This window comes from Cynoglossus semilaevis, chromosome 9, assembly GCF_000523025.1.
Source record: "Cynoglossus semilaevis isolate Cse_v1.0 chromosome 9, Cse_v1.0, whole genome shotgun sequence".
NCBI lineage: Eukaryota > Metazoa > Chordata > Actinopteri > Pleuronectiformes > Cynoglossidae > Cynoglossus > Cynoglossus semilaevis.
This window is the reverse complement of record NC_024315.1, coordinates 2,929,148-2,947,423: the sequence shown is the minus strand read 5'-3', so window position 1 is coordinate 2,947,423 and position 18,276 is coordinate 2,929,148. Positions and strand designations below refer to the sequence as shown.

The window sequence follows — 18,276 nt, the reverse complement described above, 5'->3', positions numbered from 1 at the left end:
AATTTTTCTAAAAAAAAAAAATTATAAGAATTAAAAAAAGGAACCTCCATGTGACCTCAAAGTGACGTCCAAGTGACTTCTAGGTGACGTCTAAGTGACCTCCAAGTGACGTCCAAGCAACCTCCAAGTGACGTCCAAGTGACCACCAAGAAAAAAAAAATTTTTTCAGAAAAAAAATTTTTTTTTTGGAAAAATGTTTTTGAAAAATATTTTTTTTTAAATATTTAAAAAAATTTTGAAAAAGAAGGGACGTCCAAGCAACGTCCAAGTCACGTCCAAGTGACCTCCAAGACAAAAAAACATTCTAAAATAAAATTCTAATTTTTTTAGAATTTTTTTCTTTTTTTAGAAAACTTTTTGATTTTTAGAAAAAACTTTTTGATTTTTAGAAAAAACATTTTTTTTTAGAAAAAAAAAGTGTTTTTGATACCTTTAGAATATATTTTTTGGTCAGATGTTGAAAAAAGATGACCGAAAATAAAGAAATATTCAAAATGTTATCTTTTTCTGCATATTCCTTATCAATTTATGACTTTTTAAAAAATATGGAGAAAAAAGTTTTATGAAAAAATCTTTGGTCAGATGTTGAAAAATTAAAAAAAAATCTTTGAAAACATTTTTTCAAGATTGAAATTATAGCTTTTTAAAAATAATTGGAAAAAACTTTAAATTGAAAAAAAAAGATGGTCAGATGTTGAAAAAATTTAAAAATTGTTTTTGAAAGATTTTTACAAAAAATGTTTTAGAAATTTCTACAAAAAAAGTATTTTTGAAAAAAATACATTTTTTATACACAATGCAAACTACTGGCTTTCAAGTCAATGTTCTAGTCTGACCACAAGATGGGGCTCCTACACACCTCAAACCAACTGTTTTTCTTTTTTTCGTATAAAAAATGTGTCTGCACTAATCTTTGTAGGTTTCGGTCAAAACCAATTTGCACATATTGATTCACTGCTGACATAATGAATAACTCTGGAGGGAGTCGTTTTTCCACAACAACAGAAAAAAACGGAGAGACCTTTTTGGAGCTAATTGGAGTTTAGGGAGAGAGGATGGGTGGAGAAGGGGGAGTGAAGTTCAATGAAGTTCAATGAGCGAAGAACAGAACTGAGATGTAATTTTATGAAAAGGGCATTAAAGTCAGAAATTTACCGGAAAGGGATTAAAGCTAATTCTAGCCATGATAAACCTTTATAAGTGAGTAATTAAAAAAAGAGTTGAGATTGTATCAAAACACAGGTGATGCCATCAACTTGTGGATATCAAATAGGTTGTTCACATACAGCTGGATTTACAGCACAGTATGTATACTGTAGTCACATGAACGACATTCACTCAGTTCTGACAAGTGAAGTATAAATAAGTATAAACTACTAATATCACCTCCACTAGGTCGATGACACCTGTGTAAATGCAAGTCATTACAGAATTATCAAAGAGCTGCCATAAATGAGTTAGTATTGTTAGCGTTTAGTCATCGACTGTTGTCTTTGGCCGTAAATACCACAACACAACGTCGGTGATTAAGTTCTTCCTCCTCTGGACACAAACAACTACAGAGGTCTGTGATGTCATTGTCAGGCCTATTATTTTGACCTTTATGGATTTATGTATAATTTACTGATGTACTAAGACAAACTATATTAGTACATATATTTTTATATTATAATTTTACATGTGATTTATGTATGTTACTATAGGATAAAAAATATTCAGTAAATTATAGATAAATCCATAAAATAAGCGGGAACACAGTCATTATTATTAGTAATTAATTATTATTATTTTATCTCATACAGAGTACAAGAGAGCTTTATTAGTAGAAACGTATTGCTGAAGCAAGACACAAGTACGATCAATAGATGGCGCTGTTACCCTGGCCTTACCCTTGAATCTCCCTCTCTCTCGATCTCCCTCCCTCTCTCTCTTGCTCCCGCTCTGTGGCTCTTGGATCCAGGAATCAAGTTTACCTGCAGGAGTCAAACATCATTGTATTTTTAATACCAAAAATTAAACCTGAAGAAAAACTGACAATGTGTGGTGCTTTTTAAAAATAAAACAGTGTTGAAAGTTTATTTAATATTAAAGACATCCAGTTTTACATCATATATATTTAATAACCATTTCTATTGCACTTTTAAATGTCCAAATATATGCACAACTTAATTCATTAAATACACATTTGGTAAATATACATTTCAACATTACTTATTATGTTTTTTCTTCAGTTTTACAATAAAACAAATATCAGAAATTGCCAGATTAAGGTTGTAAAAATCATGACATTATAGTCATACAGTTAGAACTTTGTGAGAATAAAGTTAAGTAACAAGAATAAAGACAGTAGCACAAGAAAATGTCTCAAACAGTGTTCAAACAACCTTAATCCCATAGTTTTAGATTTTTTGGTAATAAAGTTAATTTTTAAGGCATATTTATAAGTTAAACATAAAACAATTCATAATATCTGAAGTATTAGACAACAGACAAATTAAAGGGGGTGATTACCGTTTGTTAAAGATGATTAACATTAAAACAAAAATTAAATTAAATCCCTCCTCATCAGCCTCTGTGGTTTCTGATCCCTGAAATTACCAAGTAACACTCATGACTAAGTGAAAAAATCTCAGCAACACTGATAAAATGTTACCACAGACTTTGAATACAAATCAGTGACTTTTGTTTAAAAATCAACTTGAGTGTGCAGTGCTACAAAGCAGCAGCATATTGTGATTGGATTTACACCACTGTAAATCCTGTGCACACACATTTCAAAAAACTCGCAAATGAACACCTGCTGCCTCGAAAAGGTGTAGTGCATTAACTTTTTCGCTTATACGTAAGAGTATTGTGCTTATTATTTCAACGCTGATCAACTGGGTGTGAAGGTGTGATGACGAAAATTGGCTGTGGGTGATTTCCTCTCCTAAACCCTATTGCTCCACAAGCCCCAACCCTCCAACCCTAATGACTTTTTTTTTTTGCCTCAAGTATACACACACATTTTTCCTCTGCAGCAATATACAGTATATATATATATATATTTTTTTTTTAAACTAGGCAGCATTCACTTGGTTCACCTGGGACCAGCTGCTTCACAAAAGTTACACCTGGAGCATGGAGTGTTGCCAGGTAACAGGTCTCCTCATGGTGACTGTGAGCTTCCAGAGAACCAGGCGTGACTCAGGAAAACAGTCTGAAAATGATTCGAATAAATTTGCAGAGTGGCAAAGATCTGGACAATAAAGACTCAAGATACGACTTTCAAAGTTTTTTACTCACAGTTTCAAAGTATGTGATTGATAAAGGGAGAAAATTCACTGGTCACCATGGCGATATGAAAAACACAAAATTGTTAATACAAATAAAACAATAAAATACTCAGTGATCAGTAATATAGTTGTTTTATATATATATATATATATTTATATATATATATATACATACACAGTATATATGTATATCTATATATATATACACATATTTTGTGTTGTGTGTTTTTAAAGAATGGACAAGTGCCTTGGTACACAGGCAAAATACATTTTTTAGACAAATGCTTCCATTTGGAAGCACAGGTTATTATTCTTGCAGTGCATCTTTTGTAATTTCATAAAATAATTTATAAGTTAAAAACAGGTATTCTTCAAATAACTTTGTCATTGGAAGTAGTTTTTAATATATTAGCAATTCCTTCAAGTTTCCTAGCCATTTCGTCTTTACTGTGTCTCTCAAAAATGTACTTATCCACTAGAAAAATTTATATTCAAATGAATGCTTTGTTCACAAAGGTGAGTGATGTCAAACTTGACCTTCTGAAATAATTTGCACACTCTAAACAAAAAATGCTTTTGGTTACTTTTTTAAATGTTAAGAAAGCAAATAAAACGTTTTGTACATATTTGCCTTTACTGTACAGTACCCTATGTGTTTTTGTATTTGTTGTAGTTTATATGTGCAAGTTCAAACATAGTGTGAGTTCTTTGTTTGGAAACAGGTCCTTGGGAACTACCAAACGTACACCACGTCCGTGTCTTGTGTCGTCGTTGTGTTTGTCTTTGCAGAGCTGTTTGTCTTCAGCGCGGTGTCTCGTGTCATGTTGTTACGTTGATTACTGCTGCTTTTGGCCAAAAGTACTTTGTCAAACACATTCTAACCATGGTTCTCATTTATAATTTACAGGGCAACAATTCTTCTATTGCTGTTGTCCGTGGTGTTGTCTCTTTTGTGTCTAACAAAACGTTCGGACTAACAAAAACTGTTTGTTTGTATTGTTTAGTTTTTTGCAGTATTCTTTAAAAAAAACCCTCACCGATTATGAATAAACTGTACACCAAAAAAAATCGGTATAATAAATATTTTGCATTTATTTTCAAAAGGTGTTTGTTTATGTGCGTTACAGATTTAACAATTCAAAATTTGAGAAAAATTCTGATTTTTTTTTAAACTTTATTTTGGTCACTCTCTCGGTCGTATTATGTTTTATTTTTTACATCTTTCTGATTTTACATAATCCAAATACATAAGCCAAAGAGACAAGACTGTTTTTTCCTTCAGACTTTTGTTTAGAACAGAATGCTGTCTACCTACTGCCCATAACAGTGTATCCGTTACAGTACTACTGTCCTGTGAAAGTGGTTTTTGGGGGGTAAAATTACCATGGTGATTTTGAGGCAGAAATCCCTTGCTGATAGAAACAAAAGGGCCTCAGGAGATTCCAGACTTTTTGGAGCCTTACGGCCTGAGATAACCTCACTGTATACCTGTGGCAAGAAGAGTAGCTGTTTGGAATTCACTACAGAGACACTAGAGGTGAACAACAACAGAAGAAGAGGCCAGATTCCAGTCCTGTTAAGTCTGATCTGAGAACAGAGTGATTCTTCTCAAACACACGTACAGTAGTTTGGGGACTATGGCTCTAAAAACCCAAATTCATAAATCCAGGCTTGTGTTAACACTGAAGGCAGCACCGGTGTCAATAAGAGGAATGAACAGATACCAACACTGTTAACCATTTTGAGCCTGATACCCTTTTCAAATCCTAGTATTCATATAAGAAAATGTCTGATATGATGTCTTGATACTTGATTAATGGCTTTTCACTGCAGCCAGCTCCGCACAGGTTAGATCAGGCATGGGCAAACTACGGCCCAGGGACCGGATGCAGCCCATTGGGGTTTTTAATTGGGCCCACCAATCTTTTCCAAAATATATAATTTATTTATATTATCATTATACTTTTGCCTTTCCCTGCATTATGCACGTTTCCCAATAGATGGTGTAGAAAGTGATGAAAGCATTTTAGCTTAACTTTTACATGTCATTTGTGTCAACAATGTCAACCTCAAACCAACCAAAAGCACATAGTTTGACCAATTTGTTGTCTGGAAACAGAAATCAATTGATTTAATGCCTCAAGTCTGGTGTGATGCAGCTCCATTGGAAAGAAAACCTGCACCCACTCGGCCCTTTGTGGAGTAGTGTGGGCATGACTGGTCTAAACCAACACCTGATGTACCAGAAATATGCTTACACAAAGTAAGGTAAAAGAGTCTGAAATTTCAATAAACAAATGAAATAATAATAATTTTATAATACAACTTCAAACTAAAGTGCACAAACTTTACATCAAAGTACAAAATAGGATACCCCCCAAACATGAGCATACACACCCTAGAAAAGCTAGGTTATAGCTTCACGTGACGATGTGTAAAAAGTAAAAGTTAGCTACCTTTAGCTCCCATAAAATTTCCGGAGTTAGCACTTCACTGCCGGTGAGAACGTTTGAAATAGTCCGTTGTTTCATGGACGGTGTGGCGATATTGGTGCTGCAAACTGCCGGTACCAGAGGCCGCCTGAGGGGTTCTTATGGGATCGTAAAAAGCTCGCGATAGCCCGGTGCTTCGCTCCTTTAGCACGGCTAGTCAATGCCGCCTCATCGATTTTAGAGATATCAAACGTGTTATAACATACAACACATTTGGATTTGACTTTTTCTTCTCTAGTCATGATTTAAACGTACAACTTTGTGTGCAGCCACACATAGTTAAGGGAGAACTTTCCCGGCATTGTTGTGTGCTGTTGTTAGCGCGTTGTCGCTTGAGCTAACCTGCACCTTTCTACGCATGTCACACGTGACCGAATGAAAACAACGTTGTTTTTTTAAAGGCTTTTTTTAACAAGACTTTTCCAAGCCTGGAAAATAACATGTTCAAATGCCACGACTTTTCCGGGTTTTTTTTTTTTTTTCGTTTTTTTTTTACGTACAAACCCTGAGCACAGTTAATGACAAGTTTACACTTCACCTGTCAGCATTTTTGACTTAACCAACATTGTACGTTTGAGTTTGTTTGTTTGATTGTTGTTTTGTTTGTTTGTTTTGGGTTTTTTTTTTATTTCCCCTTTGGTATAGGATTGTTGAATAGAAAAAAACTGGCACATATATTTATGTATTATTTATTTATTGAAACCGAAAAACTATCAGTGATGCTTGGCATCAGAGAGTACACAAATGAACATACACTTAATTGTGTTGGTTTATAAAACTTTGGTATCACTTCTCATTTGAGCTAAACATTGTAACTGATCATGACACGACACTTCTGTTAACTAACTTCCTGTCATGAGTCAGAACCACATCTCAGAACAAAAGCAAAACTAAAGCATCGCCCTGGTGTGGTCTAATTATCACCGTTCAAATTCAACAAAACGTCTTATACAGTACATGAGGTGTGGAAAGGAAACAACAGGAAATGTGTGAATTGATGTGATGTATTTAAATTTTGTGGTTGAATTAAGAGCAGATTTGTTGTAAATCCAACTGGTACTGTGGAAGGAAAGAGATTAGAGAAAGAGAAAGAGATTACTGCGTACTACGCTACTACAGTATCTGTGAAAACCTGCAATTTCATTCTTCTATTGCTGTGCATTTTGTCGAAGTAATTGTTTGTGTAAAGAACCTGAAGCATAAATGTCATTATATCGTCAGTTTACAAAGGGCCACCCACCTTTCCTCACATCTTATCTGACAGATATATTCTGCCAGATGCACCGGGGTTGGTGCTTAAATGAGGCACGTAAGGTGATCTGGAGGACGGCTGATGATTTATCCTGGAAGGAGACACTGTTGTGGCGCTACAGTTCTGGCACAGCTGCACTCATAAAATGTTTTGATACCCCCAATAAGAGTTCAGTGTTTTACTGTGATTAAATCCTCCAGCCTGTTTGCAGTAAAATCTCTCTCTTTCTTACCCCCTCTCTGTCATCATTCTCATTCCGTGCTAGTCTTTACCTCAAGTGACCTTCCCAGAGGACGCATAGGTCACCCACTTTGAGTCTCTGTCAGATTCAGCTCTTTCACAAGGCCAGCGCTCGCACGTGAAACCTGCCAATGCTCCTACAGATCATTCATATTTTCTCACATTTTCCATCCTTGTCACATTTCTTTATTCGTTTTTTAATTAATTTAATTGTAATTTACAATCTTTTTATAGTTGAAATCCGGAGACTTGCCCAGAAGTCTTTAAGATCACCAGGAAACATTAGCTGAGGTTTTAAATCAAGAGAGCATCTCTTTTTAAAAAACCCTACACAATGTACCTTTCTTCAGAAAGCAGTGAGGCTGCAGCGGAGAGGCCTGTGCTCTGTTTTAGACTCTCTGAAGGAGGTCTCAGAGAGAGGAATGCTGTTCAAGCTCAGGTCTGTCTTGGTCAGTGACTCACATCCACGCCATGATCTGCTGCACCTTCAGCAACAGACCTATTTCACCGAGGTGCGCCACAGGAAGTCACTCCTGCCTGGAGCCATCAGACTCTTTAACTCAAAGCATCTGCTAAAACTGTAAATGTACACTTGACCTTATACACACCAGTAATTATATTGATATATAGTATTTCTTTTAGTCACGACAACATTATTAAACATATTTTTTAACATTTCTATTTGTAATAAGTACTTTCTCACTCCTGCTAAACAACTTAAACTATGTTTTTACCAGGTCATTTTTACTCTAAGCTATTAAGATGTGGGCGACTGGATTGTTTCTGTTTCAACCTGTCATCCAAAAGGCTTCTTCAGTTCTACCTGTAGGATGTTCCTCAGGTGATACCAACCACCCACTTGACTCACACAACTCCCTGCAGTTCACACCTTGACTAAGGTGAACACATCATCATACCAGTGAGTCAAGACGCGATCGACTGACTTTCCGTTATTAACAGTCAGAGGCTAGATACCAGCCCAGCTGCCTATGTGTTTACTGCTGTCCTCATAATATGATATTTATAGGTGAGCGGTACGTTACTTACACATTTGATATCTGCCAGTTTTTAAGTAAGATATAGTGATGAACTGCCTGTTGTGCAGTATTTGTTATTTTATACTTTTATACTTTCCATGTTTCACAGACCAACAACAGGAATTGTCCTCCTGCTGGTTCTTGTTTTGTACTACACTGTAGAAGAACTGATCAAATCAACCAATGGAGAAACAGCTGTAGATCTGACTGATTTAAGCAACAGAGTGGATCACGGGGCGTATGTATTTTAACTTTATAACATTTATAACTGTTACTTTTGTCATCGTTTACATGTCATACAAAGACACATACACATACACATTCACACACACTCAAATAGAAAAACAAATAACATTTTCCATGTTTTTATCCTTGGATGATCTGCAGATCATTTCAGACCACAGTGTGACCTTGGTCATCATATCTGATGAGACAAACTCATTCACTCAGCATTCAATTTCAACAGCTGCAAATGAAGTGGCCGCAAGAACAGTGCAATGAAAAAAACCCCCAATAATATCTGAAAAGACAAAGAACCATTTTAATGAACAGTTTTTTTACTACCTTTTTTTTTGTTTTTTTGTTGCTGGAGGCCGATCCTTCCTCTGCCATATGATCAATGCTCTGTAGACCTCATCGATTATTGTTACCCAACTGCCCTGATTGTTTATTTAAGAATGCCTCGCAGAGCTGCGGCAGCTGTGGCAGGATTTATCTGCGCCCTATTGTCAGCAGCTGAAAATGGTGGTTGGCAGACGCCTGATTGTGAGAACTGTTAAAGCCTTTGGCAGCAGAGCTGGCAACTGTCAGCCCTGTAATTTTTAAATGGAAATGAGAAAGGAAAAAAGTCCTGGTGACAGATTAAATAAGAATTCTTGTGACTCTCGAGCGACTCAGCTGATGATCCTCACCCTCCCCAAAATTTGAATCAAATAAAAGATGCTCCAATTATCTCTGCATATGTCTCGTCTAAATGTATATCCTGGAAGCTGCAGGGAAGAGGACGGAGGTATTAGGTTTGATGGGCAGGTTGTTAAAATACACTTGAGTACTTTGTGTTTCTGTTTTGAGTTCCTACTGTGTGGTGAGCACAGCCCGAGGCAAAGTGACCGTGTCAGAGTCAATGAATATTCACTGACGTTTAATTGATTTTTAGCCTATTTATGAAAGTTTCAATTTGTACATACCTTTACATTTGACAACAAAGTATGCAATAGAAGTCCAATTATTTTGTATTGTCTTATTTTGCCAAACAAAACATGATTTTACCAGAAACTACCAGATAATAGTATACAGAACGGTCAGTACTTTAATGTGGTTATCAACACAAAAACTGCATCTGGACTACTTCAACTCTGAGATATTAGAGTACATGAAAAAAACAATATATATATTTATTTATTTAAAGTAATTATTAAAAATATAGAACTTCATATTGTGTATTTACTCGATATAAATAAATAATATAAATATAGTTTTACCTTAATTATCATCCCACAGCTCCCTGTTTCTGTCCATGACTGTGTATGGCTGTGTGTCCTTGTGTGACTGTAGTTCTGTGCATGTGTAGGTGGCTGAAACTTAATTTTGGAGGATTCAGACTCCTCTTCGTGTGCTGTTCATTAACCTATGCACATATTTTTGGCGCGGACGACTTCTTTGCATTTTAATTTTACTTTGAAACAGCCTGCTATACTTAGGAGAGTCACATTAATTTAACCCTAATAATAATAATGCATGGCAGATAGCACTGGTGTCTGCGTAACTCCACTGATATCTGATAAAGCAGGGAGATATAATATTATAATCACGAGGCAATTTATTATACTTTTTACAATTCACTGTTTTATCTCTTTTACAGCCCTAAAAGAAATGTGATATTTCATATATTCATCATTCTTATCTCAAGTTTGCAAATTGTGGATTGCTGAAAGCAGCTGCAATTAGTGGCGTGTTAATTTGACTTCATCGAGGTGCGAGCGCTCAAAAATGCTTACAGAAACAGAGCTCAGAACATGCAGACGGTAGTTTTCTCCCAAAGCACACTAACAAATCCAGAAACAACCATAAAAGGAAATGTCACAATGCCAAGGTGCAATCATTGTCACTGCCTGATCGGCAGTTCCTGCCTGATTAGCATCTTAATAGATAGTAGACCCAAAAACCTGTTTCTGTATTTTAAACTAAAATATTAACCCAGAAAGAAATAGACAATGTCATGATAATAATAGAAATAATGTTAATTGTTAAATCATGAAATATACAATATGCAAAATGACAGATTTTTTTTATCATGAACATGCTAAAACATGCTAATTTATTAGGTTTCAGTTACTAAATGGTAGAGATTTAATTACAACAGTTCTTATGTGTGCAGCTAGTTTTCTCTTTCTGAAATAGTTTGCAGAATTGTTTAAATAGATAACTATGAATCTGGCTACTGGCCAGGAGTATGCCCCAGTGCCTCATGGGATATTAATGGAAGTGCAAGCTGAGGCAGGTCTGCAGTGAGGGAATAGATCCTAGAACTAGAACAGCACATCTCTCTTAATCAGTGCTTTAAAATCAGCTGTGCCTCTGCTAATTGGTTTCATTTCAATCTCTGAATGTTTCCATTACGATTAGATTAGTTCAGCAAGGGCTGCTGGGAGGAATGTTGTAATAAAAACTGCTTCTGCCTTGCAACCATGCTTCATTGTGCTTATCTGTGGTCTCATATTTGCACAGTACATTCAGTTTCAAATCTCATTTTTACTATATAGAAGTGACCAATATTCTGCAAGTTTCAAACTAAAGTTGATTTTTTTTTCTTCCGTCTTTCGCTGTCCCAGCTAGAGGGCTTCTGGTAGATAAATATCAGCTCCTCTGGCAGTGGTATCCACTACATTTCCCCAATGAGCCCATGGGCCCCTTGATGAAAGCCATCCATCACTGCTGCGGGATGACCTGTCTGCAGTGACCACTGCGCACCTCCACCCCTGACCACCAGACTGTGAAGGGGATGTCTCCATGAGCGGCCGGCACACCCACCAAATCATGATTTAATGCCTTTAATTTACACCGTCTCAAGGGCTTATCAAAAGGTTAGTTCAGGTTCAGAGACAAGTTTATAAAGGTTTTACTGGGACACTGCCACGGTGGACTTCTGGAAGTGATACCAAACTTGCCTTCTTCTGCTTTTTGGTGTCGGACATTTCCACCACATCCTTTTGTTGACGAACTACGAAAGACAAACAGTGCGTTGAGTCGAGCGAGACAAAACCGTGGTAATGTGAACCCGTGCAGGAACGGCAGCCAAGACGGGCCTTGACAAGAGACGGACGATCGCGGACTAAAAATAGCAAATTAAAGTACGGGATATTCCAGTGAAAATCCCTACCCAAATGTTTAGCACGACATCCTCACAGTGATTGCCTCAGTCTTCATGGCATGTGATGCAGTTTGCAGTAATAAAATAATCACGCGCCACATTGCTGTGGCTTAATTAAACGTCCCCATGTGTCCAGCAAAAGAATCCGTGGCAGGTTTTATCAGCTGTGTCCAAATATACTGATGATGATTGTTGTGCCTATAACAGAAGGGTCAACTCAAAGGTCAACTGCTCCTCCTCTGACCCTGCAGATTATAATTGTGTGGTTACAAATACCATTAGAATGCTTTTGTTAATTTGCTAATGATAATCAGAGAAACTTCCAGAATACATTTATTTATAAATCTTCAAATATTTTGTAAGAGATTTAAATGATTATCAGTTTTTGGAGAGCAAGATGTTAAGCCTAAGATGAACTTAAGAAGCATTTCTATTGGTTGATATCACTTGGAGTGTAGAAACAAAAATACATTGTAACAAAAAAGATTGATGGTTTTCACAGAGTGTGGTTTGTTGTGACAAAAGTTACACCTGCAACAGGTTAACAGTTACAAGGTGAAAATGTAGGAAAAAAATATTTGATTTCACAAGTTGAAGATCAAACTTCTACTACAGTTCTTGTACCTGGGGCCAGAACATGTCTTTGTCTATTTATCTTAAAACTGTATATACAGATATTTTTAATTTCATTATTTATTTTTGTGTGTGTGCTTGTGTGTGTACAGTGTGTCGGATGACCTTTGAACCGTCAAACCACAGTAAATACAGGCACTTGTGTAGTGGTAACTCTAACAGATGTATCCGTTAAATTCTCTCCACTGAACACGAGCCTTGAATCACACTAAGTGTTCTCCGCCCGCAGGACTTTGGCCATTTAATATGAATTATATTTGTTATTAGACTTTGAAGCTCTAGTTTTCCATCTTTTCAGCTTTCCTTTCTGCCGTAATCCACACCGCCTGCCAGGATGATAACTGAGCCAAAGCCCACAGAGGTAAAGACTTCTTTTTAAACTTCTGCAGCATAAGAATGGGGTTGCCTGATAAACTGCAAAAGAGATGTTCACGGCACATGATAGATGTTCACTATCAGCCCTGACAACCACACCGAGTCCTCTGTGGATTGGTCCGTTGTACAATCAGCATAAAAGTACAACTTTCATCTCCCTCTGTCTGTCAGTGCAGTGAGTGAGGGGTTGGTACAGTGGTAAGAATGAAGCTTTAAATGCTGTGCAATGGATTTTTTTTCTCCATCTGTTGTATATGCTGTATACAATAGTTAAATGTATTATGTCAAGCATACACAAAACGCTGTTCTGTCGCCATAAAAGGTCTATAAAATCCTCCCAAAACTGGAAATTCCTTCTCTGTCCAACAATGGAGAAATTTACAGGATGAGTCTTGTCAACCCATACCGACGGCCACTACAGGATGAGTCTTGTCAACCCATACCGGCGGCCACTGGAGGTGCAATTAAGTATATGGTTTCTCTGGGGTTCGTGCAAGGTTGTGTAAAGCAAGTGTGATAACCACTACATAATGAAAAATTTAAAAAAAAAGAAGAAAAAGGCTGTTTGCTTTAATCTTGCACGTGATGTTGCAATATGCAGATGACACCAAAATCTACTCAGTAAAAACTCCTGGATATGATGTTAAAACTACTTTTATATTAATCAGTGTTAATAAATAATATAGATATATATAATATAATATAATATAAATATAGTCTTACCTTCAGACACAGATACTAATCTTTCTGTGGGCACCTGTAGATAAAGATAAATATGACAGAGGAGCTGAAAGGCTGGGGGACAGGAAGACAGAGGATGAAGTGAGGGTAAAATATGAAGATTGTTGATGCAACAGTAGAGGAGGCAACGTTAAGAGTGAAATACGCAGCAGCACACAAGCTCCTGTTTTGTCCAGCTGTAAAAAAAAAGAAGAAGACTGAGGAGAGGTTAGAGAAGAGCAGAGCCACAGACAGGGGGAAATATCTTCAGCTGGTTTCTGCAGCGTCAGCACGCCGAGCCCAGGTGCAGTGAGTCAGAGCAATAAGTTACCTGCAAGACGCACAGATTGGACACACCCACACGATGACGTCGTGAGGAGAGAGGATTTCACATGATTATGCTACAGGAGCTAGTGTAGCCACAGATGTATTTTTAAACTGCAATGCATGGAATCACACTGACCTTCAGTTTGTCAAGTCAGCAAAATGAATCAAAACCAGCTGCTAGAAATGGAAAAGTAGAAAATACAGACAGAGGGTAGTTTCATTATCCCTCCATAACATCGAGGGAATTATTCTCCTCATCTCACTTCAACGATTTCCTCTACTGTTTCAACAACCATCTCCATGTTCTCTTTCTCAAAATCCACATTTCTCCTCTGAGGACTTTCACCATCTCCAACATCCTTTGTCCCATATATTATCTTATATCTCAACCCGACCTCTCATTTCTAATCATGTCAATCCTGGTCACTCAGAAAATCTCCAATCCAGTCCATAAAATCAAGCACAGCCTCCTGTTATGGCCAGGGGCGTTTCTAGACACCCTGGGGGGCCCCAGGCAAGAGGGACTATTATGATTTTGTCATTGATATATGGACCAATGTCGGCCGTCTCTCAGGGGCCCCTTCCAGATCTCCAATGTCGGCCGTCTCTCAGGGGCCCCATGAGGCCCCTGCTTCTGTCCTGGTCCGTACATCATAGCAGGTCTCACTACTGTGTTGTAAACCTTTTCCCGTTCAATTTGCTGCTATTAATTTTAATATATATATATATTTATCAATTAGCATTAAGTCTGAACTAATATGTCCAGATTCGACAGTCAGAATTAGCACACAAAAACAAGTTTTCACCAACATGGAGTGTCATATGGCGTCATACTGTAACACCAGAGCTGGGCCACGATCATCGCCACTGATTCCACCTCAGGGGAGAGGCACATTCCTAAGCAGGTGCTCATAAACAGGCAGGTGGCTGAAGGATGAAATTAGAAACACTGGCATAAACGGACACATAAAGAGTAATGAGCTGAGTGCGTTGTATAGTGTCTGTGAACTAATCATTAAGAATCACCTGAGAAAAGAGACAGAACTGATGGCATTTCAAAAATGAGACATCCGAAGATCTCCATCACTCGCAGCTCTGCACAACAAGCTCCGCAACAAATTCGTATTAATTACAAACTTGTGAAAATAACTCTGCTGTTAAAGCCAGGAGTCTGTGTGAATGGCCTGAAGTGCCAGACAACACCTTCTGCTTCGATGGCCATCAGCATGAACACCCCCCCACATAGACACACACACAAGCACGGCTGCTCTGCTATATATACACATACCAGCCTCTACTGGCTGAGAGGAATTTCATCACACCAACTAACTTTTCATTCTTTTTTTTTTTTTTTTTCAATTTTCTGTTATTTAGCAACCTTCTTATCTCGGCGGTTATTAGTGGCTGCAGATGTGCCGCCAGGATCTCGGAGGAATTTGGTTTATTTTTAAGATTAGATGAAGTTAAACTGAAAATCCTGCAGCGGAAAGTAAACTTTTGTCTGTTTGTTTTTGGGTTTTTTCTTTCGGACCGAGCAAAAAAAAAAAAAAAAAAACAGAAACAGAAATGTGAATATTAAGAAGTAATGAATTTAGTTCGCAGTAACTGTAAACTAATATATTAAATGGTATTTTATTGTAGTTTTACTCTTTATACTATAGACTTAAAACTACGACATACTCAAAGAAAAAAATATGTTTTTTCTTCAAACACTTTAAGATGACACGTGCCTACATGGTGGTGCAGTGGTAAGCACTATTACCTCACAGCAGATAAGTCACCAGTTTAAAGGTTGTCTCAGACATTGGTTAAATTCTATTCTATTCTAATCTATTCATCTAACAATACGGTTGGACAATTCTATTCTATTCTATTCTATTCATCTAACAATAAAGTTGGACGAGAATGTGGAGAAAAGTTAACTCAAATCAAATCCAAACAATTCTCTGCTCGGATTAACTTCACAGTCACTGGTGAACTTTAATACGGTCTCAAAATCATCTAAAACCTGAGACTGAGGCCCGATGAAGAAGATGATTAGACAAACACCTTATCCAAGAATCACCAATGCTGCAGTTTCTCACAGACTCTGTTGTTGTTTTTTTCCTCTTCTCCAAAGCAACACCAGGAAAAGAGCCAGGTTTCCTTCTGTCCAGATGGAGACTAGGTTCAGAAATAATGACTGGCCCTGAGTTGTTGAACTTGACTTGTGTTTTACAAAAGTGCTGATCTCTATCCTGCTGGAGTCACAGTCGCAGTACAGTAATGGTTACAGTATCACACATGAATATCAAACTACTGCAAATACTGTTGGATTCTTGGTTCCTTGACGTGCAACGATGCAACAGGCGGAATTTAAACCAGCTAATTAATAAAGACGACACTTTATAATATTCACCGAAGTCTGGACTGTCTGTCTGGACTTTGATGACAAATCTGATTGGTCGCACTTCCCGTGCTAACCATGCTAAAACAGTGTCAAAACGGTTCACGCGGAATCAGTCTGTTACCGACAGGGTTTTGTCTTTTTCCCTTTCCTTTTTCTATAACATCACTTCAAGTTAACTGAGTGAGTTGGACTTGGACACAAGTGTGATTTTGTCAGGTTTACGCTGATGTCTTTGGAAACACCGTAGGTGGACAAGAGAATAATGCAGGACTAAATTTATACTTTCCACAAGCTGATACAGCTCAGCCGAGATGAGTCCTTTTTCCTCCCATTTCTATCAAGGCATTCCTCACTGCTCCCTCTCTGCCTCTCTCTCTCTCTCTCTCGCTCACGCACACACACATGCACACTCACATACACACACACAAAATATAATAGTGCACATCTCCCTCCATGTAGCAGCTTCTTCCTCAAATAGAAAATGTGCACTAAAACATGACAGCACTGCCGGCAAGTTTCAGAGAGCAGCTCCGCTCTCTCTGGCCTAGATTCTTTCAAATCCGCTCTGGAAGTGCCTTCGTCCTCAGCTGCACTGCCAGCCCGCCAGAGAGAGTGCGAGCAAGCCATCTGGCTGCACGGCACATCAAATCCCAATCTGTGTTAATTTGAGTGTTAAGGGCCATTGTTTATTTTTTTTATAGCAAAAAAAAAAAGAAGATGAAGATTTGGCACGATGGCGGATTTACTCCGTGGATTAATGAACCGTTTCTAGTTTGTTTTAAAGTTGTATCAAAGTCGACCTGCGTCTGCAGAAGTGTTACTGTGCACATGGTAAAATGACCATTTAATTTGTAGGACAATATAGAGAAAAGCAATTATGGATTCATATTGAATTCAGCATGAATTAAAATAAAAATGTTTTAAAAAGTGAAACAATCTTGTCCATATGCCAGTTAACATGCGGCGCAAATGAAAGTAATTCTGTGGCTTTTGTTTCCACCACCTGCTGAAATGATTTGCTGCGGCTGCAGATTTTATGGATGTCTGTCTGTTGTTGCTTCAGATTCACACTGAACCGTACAGTGGAAAGTGGAATGTTTGTGCGATGTACAAAATAAATGAGCAGAGTGACAGAATAAATATGATAGTAAAAATAAACATGATTTAACCATGTGGCAACAAAGTGCAGTTCTTTGTCAGTGTAAACGCATTATTTTTAAGACGTTCTTTGAACTAAAGAGTAGTTTTCTTTGTGTCTCTACGCCCTTCCTTCTTCTCCTTCTGTCTTTCACACACAATCACACACACACACACCACCCACCCAGACACATGGTGTGTTATGCAATGGGTGATGCCTATTTAACACTGACATCGCAGAGACTGTTCACTGCGAAATTAATCATGACACAGGCGTCAGCTTTTGATTTTATTCTCTTAGTGATGTGACTTCATACCAACTGTTGTAATTACAATTTACAATCTATTCGACAGTCGACTCAGAAGCTCAAAGACATGAAACACGCCAGGAATGGACATTAAAAAAAAAGATTTGCTCCAAGTGAAATCTCATGCTGACATTAAAAAAAAAGATTTGCTCCAAAAAAAAAAAGAAATTCTCAGTCTTTTATCCTTAAGAGGAACGGCTGTGTGATTTTTTCTTGCATTAAGTGGACACTCAGGTCAAAAGAATAAAAAGTAATAATAATGAATGGGTGTTTGTTGGTGTAACCTGTGGCAGACTGGTCACCTGACCCGGGTGATGCTGGTGTCAGCTGGTTAAACCTCGCCATGAAGATTAACAGAAGAGATGGATTGATGCAGTTGTAATTAGAATTACAGAACTAGTAGTATTTTCTATAACAGTGGGTCTCAAGGTGAGGGGCGGGCTCCCAAGGGGTGGCGCAGCTAGGTCTGTTAATTTAAATTGCAATCGTTTCTTGCAATACGTAATGATGGGAACATTACACTACAGTAACTTCATTTCTTTGGGTCAACGATAATAGTATTTTTTTTCTTTTTTGCTTTACAGATTAATGGTATTTTAAATGAAGCTCATTGGGGATTTGGAGCAAAAGTTGTGAATGTGATGTGAGGTGGTGAGGGCTCGGGGGGTGGCACTGACTTAAAACAAGCAGTTGAGCAGTAAATCTTTAGAAAAAAAAATGA

General features: G+C 37.5%; 1 protein-coding gene and 1 long non-coding RNA gene across 2 annotated transcripts in view; both read right to left on the bottom strand.

The window, feature by feature from the left end:
• The window catches only part of LOC103383404 (angiopoietin-related protein 5-like), a 3,551-nt gene extending 2,126 nt beyond the window's left edge, over positions 1-1,425 (bottom strand). The window contains exon 1 of the mRNA XM_025058456.1: positions 1,387-1,425. Within this exon, the coding sequence (XP_024914224.1) occupies positions 1,387-1,425 (39 nt within the window). The remainder of the gene's footprint in view (positions 1-1,386) is intronic.
• A 794-nt stretch (positions 1,426-2,219) lies between these two features.
• On the bottom strand, positions 2,220-6,256 carry LOC112487546 (uncharacterized). The gene is made up of 3 exons (XR_003050718.1): positions 5,732-6,256; positions 3,286-3,323; positions 2,220-3,199 (listed from the first exon to the last, which is right to left on the bottom strand). It is a non-coding gene; the product is annotated as an uncharacterized LOC112487546 (long non-coding RNA).
• Positions 6,257-18,276: the final 12,020 nt, after the last annotated feature.